Source organism: Leopardus geoffroyi, chromosome D1, assembly GCF_018350155.1.
Source record: "Leopardus geoffroyi isolate Oge1 chromosome D1, O.geoffroyi_Oge1_pat1.0, whole genome shotgun sequence".
NCBI lineage: Eukaryota > Metazoa > Chordata > Mammalia > Carnivora > Felidae > Leopardus > Leopardus geoffroyi.
The window spans coordinates 74,321,073-74,335,903 of record NC_059329.1 but is presented as its reverse complement, the minus strand read 5'-3'; the positions used below and the strand labels follow the sequence as shown (position 1 = coordinate 74,335,903).

Sequence of the window (14,831 nt, the reverse complement as noted above, 5' to 3'; positions counted from 1 at the left end):
GGAGGAATGCATGAGTTCAAGTCTGTATTAGAGATAGAAGAGACCAAATTTCTTCATTTGTGAAATGAAGGAGATGAGAAAGAAGAATATGCAGGAAGGACAGAGACTTGAGGGGGGGCAGGGAAATCATTTACCTTTTCTATTGAGGTGAAGTTCACATAACGTAAAATTAACCGTTTTAAACTGAACAATTCAGGGCACCTGGGTGGTTCAGTTGGTTGAGCGCCTGACTTCAGCTCAGGTCATGATCTCACGGCTCATGAATTCGAGCCCCGTGTAGGGCTCTGTGCTGACAGCTCGGAGCCTGGAGCCTGCTTCAGATTCTGTGTCTCCTCTCTCTCTGTCCCTCTCCCTGCTCATACTCTGTCTCTGTCTTTCTCTCAAAATAAATAAACATTAAATTAAAAAAAATTTTTAATTGAAAAAGAACTGAACAATTCAGTGGCATTTAATAAATTGACAATGTTGTGTAACCACTACCTCTGTCTACTTCCAAAATATTTGGAATCAGATCATTCCAAAATAAAACCCTATACCCATTAAATACTTACTCCTTAGCTCCTCCTCCCCACCCTTGGCAGCCACCACACTGTATCTGTTTCTCTGGATTTACCTATTCTGGATATTTCCTATAAATCGAGTCATACAATATGTGGCATTTTGTGTCTAGCTTCTTTCAGGTAGTGTAACATTTTCCAGGTTCATCCAGGTTGTAGCATGTATGAGTACGTCACTGTTTTTTGTTGTTTTTTTTTTTTTAAATCACTGAATAGTATTTCATTGTATGTATATACCACAGTTTGTTTATCCATTTATCCACTGATGGGCATTTGGATGGACATTTGTTTCTACCTTTCGGTTATTGTGATGAATGCTGCTGTGAACATTTGTGTATAAGGATTTGTCTAAGAATCTGTTTTCAGTTCTTTTGGCTGTATACCTTGGTGTAGAATTACCAGGTCATATGTTAATTCTTTAACTTTTTGAGGAACCACCAACTGTTTTCTGCAATGGCTGAGTCATTTTATACTCCCACCAGCAGTGTGCAATGGTTCAGATCTCTCCACATCCTCACCAACACTTGTTACTTTCCCAGGGTCTCTTTTGGATATGTTAAGATGCCAGTGTGTTACAGAAGTGGAGATATAAAATAAGCTATTAGACATAGAAGATCTGGAGTTCAGAAGGAAGATTTGGGCTTTGAATATATATTTTGGAATTGTTGGCTTACCAAGAGCACTTAAAGACACGAGAGAAGATGACATTGGCAAGGAAAAGTGTATAGACTGTGAGGAGAAGAGGGCCTTAGATCTTTGCTCAGAAGAACCATGGGTATCTGGAGGGAAGAGGAGAAGGAGCTGGCAAAGATCAAGGGGGGGCCAATCCAAACATACCACCAAGTCAGCTTAGCAAATGAGAAGTGGAGTTGGGTTGTGTCCTGTCTCAGATAGGTTCTGCTGAAGATCCAGGAAGTGCAATGAGGTGTTTCTTCATTACCATCCATGGCACCAGTACTTTTAATATCTCAAAAGGCACATCTCAGGATCAGAAAACTCCTTGCTATAGATTTCCACAGAAATACAATAGTACAAACATAAGGAGAAAGACCCTTTCCCATCTTCTAATTTTGGTACAGATACGTCCACATCCTAATCTTTGGAACCTGTGAATATGTTATTTTACATGGCAAAAGCGACTTTGCAGATGTGATTAAATTAAGGATTTTGAGATGGAAAGATTATCCTGGATTATCTGAGTAGCCACAAAGTAATCAGAAAGGTCCTTACAAGTGATAGGCAGGCCAGTCAGAGATTTAAAGATGCCACATTGCTTGCTTTGAAGATAGATGAAGGATTAAGACAAGGGAACTTTTTTGAGGTGATGGAAATATTGTATATTTTGATTGTTTGGTAGTCGCACAACTGTATATGTTTGTCAAAACTCACAGAACTGTACATCTCAAAAGGGTGAATTTTACTGTGTGTAAATTATACAGCAATAAACTTGACTTGACATGATCTCAGTTTGCAGGACAGAGTCCTTCCGGCTCCGTGCTTTTAGCAGAGCCTGCTTGGGACTCTCTGTCCTCTCCCTCTCTCTCTGTCCCTCCCCTGCACGCGCTGTCTCTCTCTCTCTGAATAAATAAACTTAAAAAAAATAAACTTGACTTTAAAAAAATTGAAGAAAAAATGTCCTACAACTATAGTCTTCAGTCCCTAGACTGAGCACCCAACCAGTAAATAACTTCGTCCAAATTTTTGGCTTCTGTGCCATGTTGTTCACATATTTTTTTCTACTAATACAGCATGCTTATCTGCCTGCAGCTTTAAATTTTAATTGGAAGAGTAATGAGCATTTCCCTTCTAAAAAGTTCAACAATTGCTCTGCCTCAAGGAATAAGGGAAAGCACCAAAAGAATGGTGACGAAATAACCTAGAAGCACAGAGGCTTGTGGGAGGTGGGGGAATCCCTGTCTGGTGCCAATCTGGAGAAGCAGGCAAGCCTATAGGAAGGAGGTCATTATGTTGAAAATAGACGTCATCTTGGTTTGGAGGGAATTTCCAACTCCGGATTGTTTAATGTTAGACTTATGTAGTTAAGGATGGCCTGGCATTAGCTTAATTAAAACACCAGTCCGTTGTACCTAAAGGCTAAGGCGCGCGAATCTCTGCACAGGCTGGCAGGGACGGTCCCCACCGAGCAGGGGTCAGCTCTCGGCCAACTCTCTCCAGCCCGGCAGGCGAACGGCCTTCTCATTGGCCACTGTCCGGCTGCCTCGGGCGTTCATTGGCCCGCTCCGAATCCCGTTTACTATAAGAGGCGGGCAGCCCTGGTCCGCCGGCAGCACTAGTTTATCGCCGGCGGCAGCACCACAGGTGAGTGGGGTGGCTCCTACTGGCGGGGATCTGGTACCACCGTCGCGGATCTGGGGACGCTGGGCCGGCACGGGGCGGAGGCAGGGTCACTCCCCCAGGAGGTAACTAGTCGTGGGAATCTGGATCTGGGGAGTGGGAGTTGTACCCCTGTGATGACTTTTCTCCTTTCCTTCTACTCTCTTTGGGGAGAAAAGGCACAATTTTTGAGGGCCTGCTGTGTGCCAAGAACAGGCTCTTTACACATCATCTTATTTCACCTTCACAACAAATCTTGTGAGGTGGGTATTTCTTGCATTTTACATTTCTCAGCAAGTTCACAGTTGAACTGAAATCTGTATGTATGAATCCTTTATGTTAGCAAAAACAAATGCATTCTTCTTTCTTTCCTTCTCAAATAGCAACATCTCTTTCTTCCTTCTTTCATTAAAGGAACCATCCCTTAGGGGCTCCTGGGTGACTTAGTGGGTTAAGCGTCTGGCTCTTGATTTCAGCTCAGGGCATGATCTCATGGTTGGTGGGTTTGGGCCCCAATTTGGGCTCTGTGTGGATAAGCACGGAGCCTGCTTGGGATTCTCTCTCTCTCCCTCTCCCTCTCTCCCTCTCTCTCTCTGTCTTTCTGCCCCTCCCTTCTTGTGCTCTTTCTCAATAATAAATACACATTAAAAACAAAAAAGGGAACCATCCCTTAGACATTTCCAAAGGAAAGAGTATTTCAGCTGCAAAGCCTCTCAGGCTCACATCCATCTTTATCGCTGGCACCCTAACACAGTACTAAGAGCTTTGGTACAAAGTTACAACTGACAAACAGTGCTAGTGGTTCAGATTCAACAGGTAAGCTTAACCTTGCCTCTGACCGTTTAGTTTCAGTGGTTTAAAATTAATTCCCAACTGATGTTCTAGTCTAGTTGGCTTGAGGGGTGGGGTGGGAAACTAGAGTTAAACTTTCTGGTCCAGTAAAAGTTTGTGCCTGTCAATTAATTATTAAAGAAGAATGGAATTCATTTATGTGCTTTAAAAGGAGATGCGAGCACAGCTTAAAGTAACTACAAGTGTTTGCGTGAACCCATAATCTGTGGTTTATGAATTTCAGCGCTGAAGTTCACTTGTATACATGTTGTTATCATATTAGCTTATCTTCAGATAAAGATGTGGCTTCTATTTCCATTTTCTTTGCCAGTGCCTGTATTCCCTAGAAAAATGCTTTTCATGGACACTGTTTTCTTTTGTGTTTCATTTCTACTTTCATTTTTATTCCCTTCCCCCAGTCAGAAAAGAGAATCAAGATTCTCTGGAAGATTCTCTCCCTCCATACCAGTCCTTCCCACACAATTTAATTCTGTCTTCAAACAGCATCTGTGCTTCCAAATATTTTAATTTGATAGTTCTTTATGATTATTAGATCAGATAAATTTAAATTATACTTGTTACTGATTAAACTGAGGGGAGAAAAGAGTTAGTCAATGTAAACACTTTGACCTCTACTCTTTAAAGAGACTGTTGATCTTCTGACCTCCTTCTTGGGATGTCCTCCATATTTCCAATGGTATATCCTCCACACCAGTGCATCTTCAGTCAAGCCAGGAAATGCAGCAGGAGAATGACTCCCTGCCTTTTTCAGGAAAAGGGAAAATACCAGTTGGCATTGGCTCATTAGAGTGTTACTTTAAAAATAAAATCTATACTTGTCTTGATGAGATATGGGTTTAAACAAGTGTGACCTTTTGGACACTCGATAGCTTTTATCTTACCAGTCTGTGCTGTGGTTTTTCCTTCTGAAGGAGTAGGAGGGGATAGGGATGTTAAAGGGGGGGTGGTGAGGAGGGAAAAAAAAGTGACAAGAGAAAATTTTGAGGTTCTGAAAAGGCTTTGGGGTAATTGAATAAAGGAAAAAAGAACTTATGCTTCATAAGCTCAACCAGGCAAAATTATGGCCAACTTTCAGTGGAGATCAAACCCCTGTGCTCTGTCAGCTTATTTGGGGGGATCTGGTGGTGGGTGGAGGGTGGCAATAGGGGAGTGAGTGAGAATTGTTTTCTTCTAGTTTCTTAGCAAAAGTTCCTTTTGAGAAACTTCATTCTTATCTTGACTTAAACAAGAGGGATAGGAATGTTTCAAAATCTCAACATAAAATGCCTTGTACATAATAAATATTCAACTAATGTATCCTTCACCCTTCTCTGCCCCAACCCACTAAAGAGATATTGGTAGCAAAACTAGATCCATTCCAGAACCAGGGAAAGAAGAGAGAATTATGAATCCCAAAAAGATGGAGTGAGATCAACCATGAGTGTTAGTGCCTTTTTACAGTGGTTCCCCGAGGAACTTAAGGATTGGTTTTGAAATGTGAAAGGAAATCTTTATATAGTTTTATATGAAGAGTTGTATTCTAATCTCTAAGAGAGCATTGAAGGGTGAACTGTCAGGCTATCTGAAATTCTGTCAGTTTTCCCACTGACTGGCAAAAGTCACCTTTCTTTGCTGTTCCCTGATCCTTGCTCCCAGTTGTTAAATTTGCTTTCATTATGAACGTGGTGGTGGTCTAGGAAGTAGCTTATATTTGCAGAATCCTCTTCCTTCAGCATGTCATGGTGACAATATCAAGGAAAATGGGGACTTAGTAAACAGAGGCTGACCGGAGTCTTCATCTGTTTGTTTGCAAAAGAATTGCTAAATTCTTCACTTGTGATTTGGAACAGTACATTTTAGGAGTTTCATAATAAAAGAACTAATGAAACTGAAAATCACCTCAAGACAAAAGAATACTTACATTTTATGTTGCAAAACAACCTTTACCCTCTTGTAAAATGCTTAATTCCCAGAGCAAGAAAAATTCTTAGCTAAGGTAGTTGAGAATGTCAATTTTATTACATTTAACATTTTGTCTTTTTTGGAAGATGGGGAAATTTGGGATGCACTTCCCATTGGTACAGCTAATATTTATTGAGTACTTGGTGTAGGTTAACAACTGTTCTAACAGTTTTATACATTATATATATATTTACTCCTCCTTATAACCATGAGATTGATATCAATTATCCTCCCTCCAATTTTGTAAATAAGGAAACTGATGCACATAGAAATCAGAACTTGTCTAGATAAATTTGTAGATGAATTTATTACTAGCAATTTGCTATCTGGTTTTATGTCTCTCTTATTGTTTGTATCTGCATATAACAGGACAAAATCACCCATGCTCTGGGTGGAACAAAAAGAATGACAGTTAGATAAGAATGTTTCCAAAGATTTTCACATCTCTAAAAGCAGTGTGAGAATGCATCCCTGAATTTTTAGCCCAGAGCCACCAGTTCAGAATTTCCTGTGTATACTTAAAGTTCACCAAAGGGTCAGTTTCTTTGAAGCCGTAAGTCTCTCTTAGGATCTCTTGTTTCTCATCCATCAATCCTTTCTGATCAGACTTATGGATGGGCCAGAAGCCATCTCCAATTATCTTTAGGATATTGGTCATGGCGTGGGGGAAATGAGGGGGTGATGTGCTCCTCAGATATCATAGCTGGATCTCAGGGTCCCATTCTCTTCTGCTTATTTGTACTTATTGGGAAGTCTGCCTCTCCTTCCCCCACCCCTCATACATAAGTCTGTGAATTCTTTGGAGGCAATTTGTCTTATTTTTTAATCTTTACTGCCTTAACACTGACTATGATACTTCATACACTTGAATGCACCTAAGTTGAAATTTCATTTACCATTAGTAAACAGTTGAGCTACAGAACAATCCAGATTATTATTAAATTTAACTGGAGTGTTTGGTTTTAAAGTATTTGACATAGAGATTGTTTTAGTTATAGAGAATAAATTGACACAATTAAAAATATTTAGGGGTGCCCGGGTGACTCAGTCGGTTGAGTGACTGTCTTCAGCTCAGGTTATGATCTCACCATTCATGGGTTTGAGCCCTGCATCGGGCTCTGTGCTGACAGCTCAGAGCCTGGAGCCTGCTTCAGATTCTGTGTCTCCCTCTCTCTCTGCCCCTCCCCTGCTCACACTCTGTCTCTCTGTCTCTCAAAAATAAATAAACATTAAAAAAATAAAAAAAAAAAAAACTTAAGCAGTTTTGATTTTAAATCCAATGAATAAATAAGTATTTGTTAAATGTTGAATTATATATCTCAGTCTTTTCTTGGTGCCCTAAGTAGCCTAGTTTCTTTCTTCTGTGGGGAAAACATCAGGATGCCAAGTCACATTTTGTGTTTTAAAATGGGTGAGAGAGTACTGGGTTTTTGAGTTCCAGTGAACTGTTTGGTAATTTTGCTGTATTAGAAAGGTTAAAAGGCACCTGGTTGGCTCAGTCGGTTAACCATCCAACTTCAGCTCAGGTCATGATCTCACCGTCTCATGGCTTGTGGGTTCTAGCCCTGTGTCAGGCTCTGTGCTGACAGCTCAGAGCCTGGAGCCTGCTTCGGATTCTGTGTCTCCCTCCCTCTCTGCCCCTCCCCTGTTTGCACTCTGTCTATCTCTCTCAAAAATAAATAAACATTAAAAAATAATTTAAAAAAAAGGTTAAATAACATGCCCAAGGTCATATACTGATAAATATCAGACCAATGAATAGATATGTCTGACTTCACCTTCCAAATATTTCTGTACACTATTTAGCAATGTAAATAGGTGCTCGAGAAGATGCCAAGGTAGATCTCTAGTTCATCTGAGAAGACAGCTCTCAACTAGATGCCAGGAATTTTATACTACCTTCTATGTTTCTGAACATAACCAAATACTCACTGAAACCGAGCTACAACTGCATCTGTGACCATTGCTATAAACAGGAGGTATATGTTGTGGCGATCTTGAACTCTGAGGGGAATGGACTTGGGGAGATCGGGGAAGGCTTCCATGAGTTAATGAAGTTTGAGCTGTGGGGGATTTGACACAGTCTATGTGACTTCAAGCCACAGCATCATTCTATACCTGTTCTGGGTGGTACCGCTTCAGACTTGGATCCATGAGTGTGAGCAGCTAAAAGGCAGTGGAATTGGTCACATCCATCTAAGTTGTTAAAAGTTAATTCCACTAGAACTGCAACACAAAACTGGGCAATTAGGAAGAATTAATAAGAAAACTGATAAGAATAAATACTCCATATACTGTTTCCATTTATTAATCCAGATCTTATTTTTCAGGTGAAAGTTATTATACTCCACTTTCATGCCCACAATATCTTTACCTCCCCCAACACACATACACAGAGTTGGATTTATAATCACATAGCTCTTGTAGGCTAATAGGCTAAATGGCCTTTCAGGGCCCACAGCCTGGGGGATTCCAAGTCGGAGAAGAAAGAAGATACTTAATGTGGAACCAGAATTCTCTTGGCTAGCTGTTATTCTTGTAGCCCCCATGTGTCCAGAGCTGCCCAGGCTCTTGAATTTATGGAAAAAAATAGAAGGCCTTGTCCTTGTTCTAAGGGGCTTGCTGCCCTGTTAAAAGACAAGACGATGGGAATGCAAGCTGGTGCAGCCACTCTGGAAAACAGTATGGAGGTTTCTCAAAAAACTAAAAATAGAACTACCCTACGACCCAGCAATTGCACTACTAGGCATTTATCCAAGGGATTCAGGTGTGCTGTTTCGAAGGGACACATGCACCCCAATGTTTATAGCAGCACTATCAACAATAGTCAAAGTATGGAAAGAGCCGAAATGTCCATCGATGGATGCGTAAAGAAGTTGTGGTATATATATACAATGGAGCATTACTCGGCAATCAAGAAGAATGAAATCTTGCCATTTGCAACTACATGGATGGAACTAGAGGGTATTATGCTAAGTGAAATTAGAGAAAGACAAAAATAATATGACTTCACTCATATGAGGACTTTAAGAGACAAAACAGATGAACACAAGAGAAGGGAAGCAAAAATAATATAAAAACAGTGAGGGGGATGAAACATAAGAGACTGTTAAATATGGAGAACAAACAGGTTACTGGAGGGGTTGTGGGAGGGGGATGGGCTAAATGGGTAAGGGGCACTAAGGAATCTACTCCTGAAATCATTGTTGCACTATATGCTAATTTGGATGTAAAATAAAGAAAATTAAAAAAAAAAAAAAAGACAAGACGTGTGCGAATAAAACTTGAATTTAAGACCCAGTATAAATAAATGAAGTGCTGAAATTGTTGCGGGAGAGGAGGTAGGCTTTAACAGAGAAAGGGTGGCCAGTTCAGGCACAGTAGGAAGACTGTAAGAAGCCAGTAGGCATGAATCATGCCCTGAAAGGATTGAGTTAGAAAAAAAGAAAAGGAAACTACTAACATGCATTGTATGCCTATTATATTCCAGGCACAGTTAGGCAATGTTTTATCTTATGTTGGTCTCATTACAGTCTTGCAAAGCATATCTACAAATCCATGTTTCACAGGTGAGGAAACTAAAACTTGGTTAATGTTATCAAGTATTGTCTTTCGTTTCAAATATTGTCAAATACAGCCTCTCTTGCACAGCTTCTTTTTTAGACCTCTCTATTTTCATACTTTGTTTTTAGAGAAGTACACCAAACTCATCATGATTGAAGACAATAAGGAAAATAAAGACCATTCCCTAGAAAGAGGAAGGGCGACTCTCATTTTTTCCTTGAAGAATGAAGTTGGTGGACTAATAAAAGCACTGAAAATTTTCCAGGTAAGCACTCTCCATATTTTTATACTTTTGCATAAAATCCTTCTAAAAGGAGTCTCCAGAATTACATTTAAAGTGTAAATTATTGTAAATTCTTCTTAAGCGCTTAAATTTCTAAAAAACTGCTCAATTCTCATTTATGGAAGAAAAGATACAAATAACTAATAAAGGAGCCGAGAGGAAAGAGTCACTTCACGGATTTCAGAGAAGCAAATTTTCATTTTATTTTAATTAAATAAAATATTAAAATTTAATATTTAATGACATATTCATAATATATTTAATGATATTGTTAAGATAGCAAAATAACAAAGATTCTACAGTTATACTGTTCCCTACTGTCAAAGCTTTAATGCATTTGGGACTTAAATACACCTTTGGTATGAGGGTAACTTAGTATAATGCATAGGGAAACAATAGGCGGAAAAATAGGTAATGCCTTAAAATGTTCTTGTATTTTGAGGCACCTGGGTAACTAACTGTCTGACTCTTGATTTGGGCTCAGGTCATGATCTCACTGTCTTGAGATCAAGCCCCATGGGGTTGGGCTCGGCACTGGATATGGAGCCTGCTTGGGATTCTCTGTCTCCTTCTGCCCCTTCCTCACTTGCTTGTATTCTCTCCCTCCCTCTCTCTCTCTCAAAAAAAAAAAAAAAAAAAAAAAAAAAAAAAGTTCACATATTTTGATCCAGTAATTTCACTTCGATAAACCCATCCTAAGGAAATAGGGGTCAGTCAGGCAGATCATGAATATTTACTGAGTACTTACTGTGTGCCAAGTGCCCTGCTAGAATCTAAGGATGTAGACCTGAACAGAGTAGACACAGTACCTCCCCTCACAGTGTATATAATCTAGGGAGAAAGACAGAAAATAAACAAATAATGATAGTAAATAAATAGTTACATGTGTATAAAGTGACCTAAAAGAAATACCAGATAGTACTATGATAGCATTGAACTGGGGGACCTAACCTGGTTTATGGGCTTAGGGACACAAAGACTTATTTATAAGAACTAAAATTATAAACAAAGTACTTGTCCAAGGGGAGGGAGCAGGTTAAATTATGCTAATAGAACTTCACTGGCATTAAACTCTTACGCTCTGGAGGCAGACCACCTGAGTTCAAATCCTTGCTCTGTCACTTATTGGCTGGGTGACCATGGAAAAATCAATTGGTCTCTCTGTGCTTCAGTCTTTGCATCTATAAAGTGAGAACCCTGCCTCCCTCATAGGGTCATCGTGAGAAATAACAGAGTTAACATATGTAAAGAGCAGATGTTAGCTCTTTTAAAAATCAAGTTTATATCATATGACATGCTTTTTTATAGCCATGTGAAAATAATACTTCAAGGAATTAAACATTTTACATAGAGACCAGTAGTGTAGAAGAGTTTGCAATGAAAAGCATGTTTCTCTACTCAATACACCAACCATATCCTAGTCCCATTCCCTAGAGGCAACCATTTTCAACTATTTCTGGTGTTTAATTCCTTTGACGCCAAATTTATGATATCTAAATATTGTTTTGATCCCTCTCTTGGAGTTATCAACTTTACATGATATTCATTTATTCTCTCTTGTGAATGATACTGATAACCATCACTTCTTCCTCTTCCTTCTCCCTAAATTTGATAATTACATGATTATTTTAACTTCTTTATTGATTACCTTTGAGTTTTTAAATAACATACCTTTATTTCTTCTTCTATCCACTGTCTTTTTTATTTTATTTTTAATCAAAGAATGTGTGTGCATGGTTTAAAAAGTGAACCCACACCATAAAGCTTATAAAGAAAATAGTAGTCTTCTGCTTCATGTCGTTTCATTTTTAAGGTAAGTTTAATTTATTTTGTTAACCTTAGGGCGGAGGGTTGACTTAGTCATATATCTTAGATCACCTGTAAACGATCATCATCGACTTATACAGCCTCCTCCTGTTTTTTTTTTTAATTTTTAAAAATTTACATCCAAATTAGTTAGCATATAGTGCTAGCCTCCTCCTATTTTTTATTTTTTATTTTATTTTTTTTAACGTTTATTTATTTTTGAGACAGAGAGAGACAGAGCATGAACAGGGGAGGGGCAGAGAGAGAGAGGGAGACACAGAATCTGAAACAGGCTCCAGGCTCTGAGCAGTCAGCATAAAGCCCGACGCGGGGCTCGAACTCACGGACTGCGAGATCATGACCTGAGCCGAAGTCAGACGCTCAACTGACCAAGCCACCCAGGCGCCCCTCCTCCTATTTAAAAAAAAATTTTTTTTCTAACGTTTATTTATTTTGGGGAGCTAGAGAGAGCAGGGAAGGGGCAGAGAGAGAGGCAGACACAGAATCCAAAGCAGGTTCCAGGCTCTGAGCCTGTCAGCACAGAGCCTGACGCGGGACTCGAACCCACAAAGTGTGGGATCATGACTTGGGCGGAAGTCATTCAACCGACTGAGCCACACAGGAGCCCCACCCTCCTCCTGTTTTATTTTATTGTTCCATTCGATCTCCATTTCTCCCGCCTGATACACAACTGCTCTGATATGTTTGATCTGTACACTGAGTTATTTTCATGTGCACTTTACAATATGTGGAGTTTTTTGTGCGTGTCTTGTAATGCCCGAAGTTCCTAAACCTCCCACAAAAGACCACCAGAGTCGTGAGTCAAAGCCAAGCGGCAAGGGGCGTTTATTGCAGGTTCGAACCTGGACCTCTGCGCACTCGTTGCCGGTGACGCTAAGAGGCCTCGATCAGAGTTGGTATAGGGTTTTTATAGACAGGGACAAACAGCATAGGTGAGTGAGGGTCCTGATTGGTAAATTCTAAAGTAAGGACATTTGTGGTTTTCTGATTGGGCGTCCTTTGTCTGTCCTTCGGCGAGAAGGCTTTGTCCGTTACTTGTGGTGGGAGGAGAAAAAGGGGGAAGGGGAGGAATGTGTTAAGCAAGCAAGATTACAGAAGCGAAGGACGCCAGTTAGTTTGTGTACAATTACTATAGTTACTCATTTCATTACATATCAGACTACATTCATTTAGGGAGATTTACAACCCATTCTACTACACGGCGGGTTACATCCAGGAAAGGTCTCACAATGCTCATAGCAACAGCAAGCAAAACAGACTTCTCAGCAATTGTATTTCTTGTCAAAGATCCACAATACGGGAAGAGAGAACTTAGCTTTAAACTATTTGGTTTGTTCTTTTCATTCCCCCCTTTTTCTTGTGCCTAAAGAGCCAATCTTGGATCTTCAGTTTTTTATTTGTAATGTCTCGAGTGGTTGGTATTGAGTTCGTAAGACCATTAATTGTACAGCATTGAACCTGTCTTGGACAAAATTAATAATTTTGTTTATGATGCAGGGGCCGAATGTGAGAGCGAGAAGTAGGATGGCCAGAGGCCCGAGTAAGGCGGAGAGCAGGGTAGTTAACCATGGGGACGCACTGAACCAGGATTTAAACCATCCAGCCTCTTGTTCTCTTTCCTTTTTTCGTTTATTTAGCCCTTCTCGGACCTTGGCCATAGAATCTCTTACTATTCCTGTGTGGTCAGCATAGAAACAACATTCTTCTCCTAGTGCTGCACAGAGACCACCCTGCTGTAGGAACAGCAGGTCTAATCCTCTCCTGTTTTGTAAAACTACTTCCAAGAGGGAGGTTAGGGACTTTTCAAGCGAAGTGATGGCAGTTTCTATTCTTTCTATATCTTTGTCAACCGCTTCTCTAAGTATACTAAATCCCTTGTTTTGTATAGTTAAGGCCGAGATCCCTGTCCCGGTTCCGATGGCCCCGAGTCCAAATATGGTTGCCAGAGTTAGAGCCCCTGCAGTAATGAGTTCTCTTTTAGTCACTTTTTTAGGTGTTATCCACATCTGGTCTACATACTCAGCTGTGTGGTATATGATTTTTGGGAACACAATTACCATTACACAGAATTCTGACTGATTGAACATGTCCTTATAGAGGCAAGGGGTTAATCCCGCATGAGAACAGAGCCACCATGAGTTATTTGGTGGAATAATCCAGTTTTCTGAAGTATTGAATATATTCCTGTTACTTATGCATAAGTGGCTATATTTTGTTGGCACTGTTCCTATACATGTCCCATTTCCCGTAAGTACTGGTAGTGTGAGGCCGGGTTTTCTCTGTCCCCAACTGCAAGCGTCTGAGTTGTTTGCAGTGCTATAATTTCCTATTATTGCTACTGACTCGTAAAATGGAGGTTTTATGGAATAACACAGCCAACAAGCTTCTGTTTCCTTGGGTTTAGTATGGTTTAAGGCCTTATAAGTGGTATTTATCATTACCCATAAGGGGTCATCTTTGAATGGGATTTGAATTTTTGGGGGTTTTTTCGGGGTCACCTGAGTGGTCGAAGAACTAGTACCCTTGCCCGTGGGGTCAGTAGGCTTACTAGTGGGCCCTGGAGTAGTAGTAGGCTCACTTGTGGCCCTTATTACTGGATTCGGTCCTACTAACACTGGTGGAACCTTGGGTTGTACCTTTAGTTTTATCTGAATAACAGTTGCATAGTAGGGTGGTCCCCGATATAAATAGATTCCCCAATTAAGCCCAGTGGTCCATCTAGTATCTTTTTTCCCGTCTTCTAGAAATTTAATGCGGATAAGGTTACAGGGACCTGTTTCAAAATATTGACCTGCTAGCTCGCGTTTGGGGCAGGGGCTAGCAAATGTCATGTCAATATAATGGGGGTTTACTTTCCATTTGGAGTTCCCATCATTGGAAGTGATGCAACTCCAGGACTTACAGTAGTACTTTAAAATTCCTCCACATGTGGTGTCAGCGTTCTGTCCGAACCCTGGGCATGCATAGAATCCCTTCTGGCTTAGAGATCCTCGTTCCCCAGGTATGCCGGGGAGTAATCCCATGGAGACAGCTACATCCTCTAGGTTGAAAAATAGGTCGGGCCACCAAGAATTTAAGGGGGTATCTGGTTTTGTGGTGGTATTATAGACTTCATGGGTTTCCCAATTAGAAACTTCCCAAGTTAAAGTATAGGGTATATGGGGGTTGCTCGCAATACTTATCAGTCCGTAGGAGGTGAGCAGGAGCACGCTAATGAGTGTTCCTCCGATCATTGTGGGTCCAGAGCTGCTGCAACAGTCTTGGTATGGGACACCCAGGCCTTTGGTCTTAGCCGGTCTTCGGGATCAGGTTTTCGACGCAGAGTCAATTTTAAAGGATGGGTCTTACTCTGGTCAACCGTCCAGGCGGTGTTGGCTTCCGGCACGAAGTCTTTTTGAACCGCAAAGGGATCAGCTGGTCGGGCGTGGGTGTAATGGATCCAGGTAGCAATCTCGTCGACTTTGAGAGCAGTG

At 40.6% G+C, this 14,831-nt stretch overlaps 1 protein-coding gene across 2 annotated transcripts in view; it reads left to right on the top strand.

Annotated features, from left to right (window-relative positions):
• The first annotated feature begins 748 nt into the window (after nt 1-748).
• TPH1 (tryptophan hydroxylase 1) overlaps nt 749-14,831 on the top strand; it is a 39,439-nt gene continuing 25,356 nt past the window's right edge. Inside the window, exons 1-2 of one of the 2 annotated variants that reach the window (XM_045484691.1) lie at nt 749-2,876; nt 9,377-9,513. In XM_045484691.1, the coding sequence (XP_045340647.1) occupies nt 9,397-9,513 (117 nt within the window). In that variant the 5' untranslated portion in view covers nt 749-2,876; nt 9,377-9,396. Of the gene's footprint in view, nt 2,877-8,896; nt 9,254-9,376; nt 9,514-14,831 lie in introns of those variants that run through there. The other variant, XM_045484690.1, reaches the window with a different exon arrangement.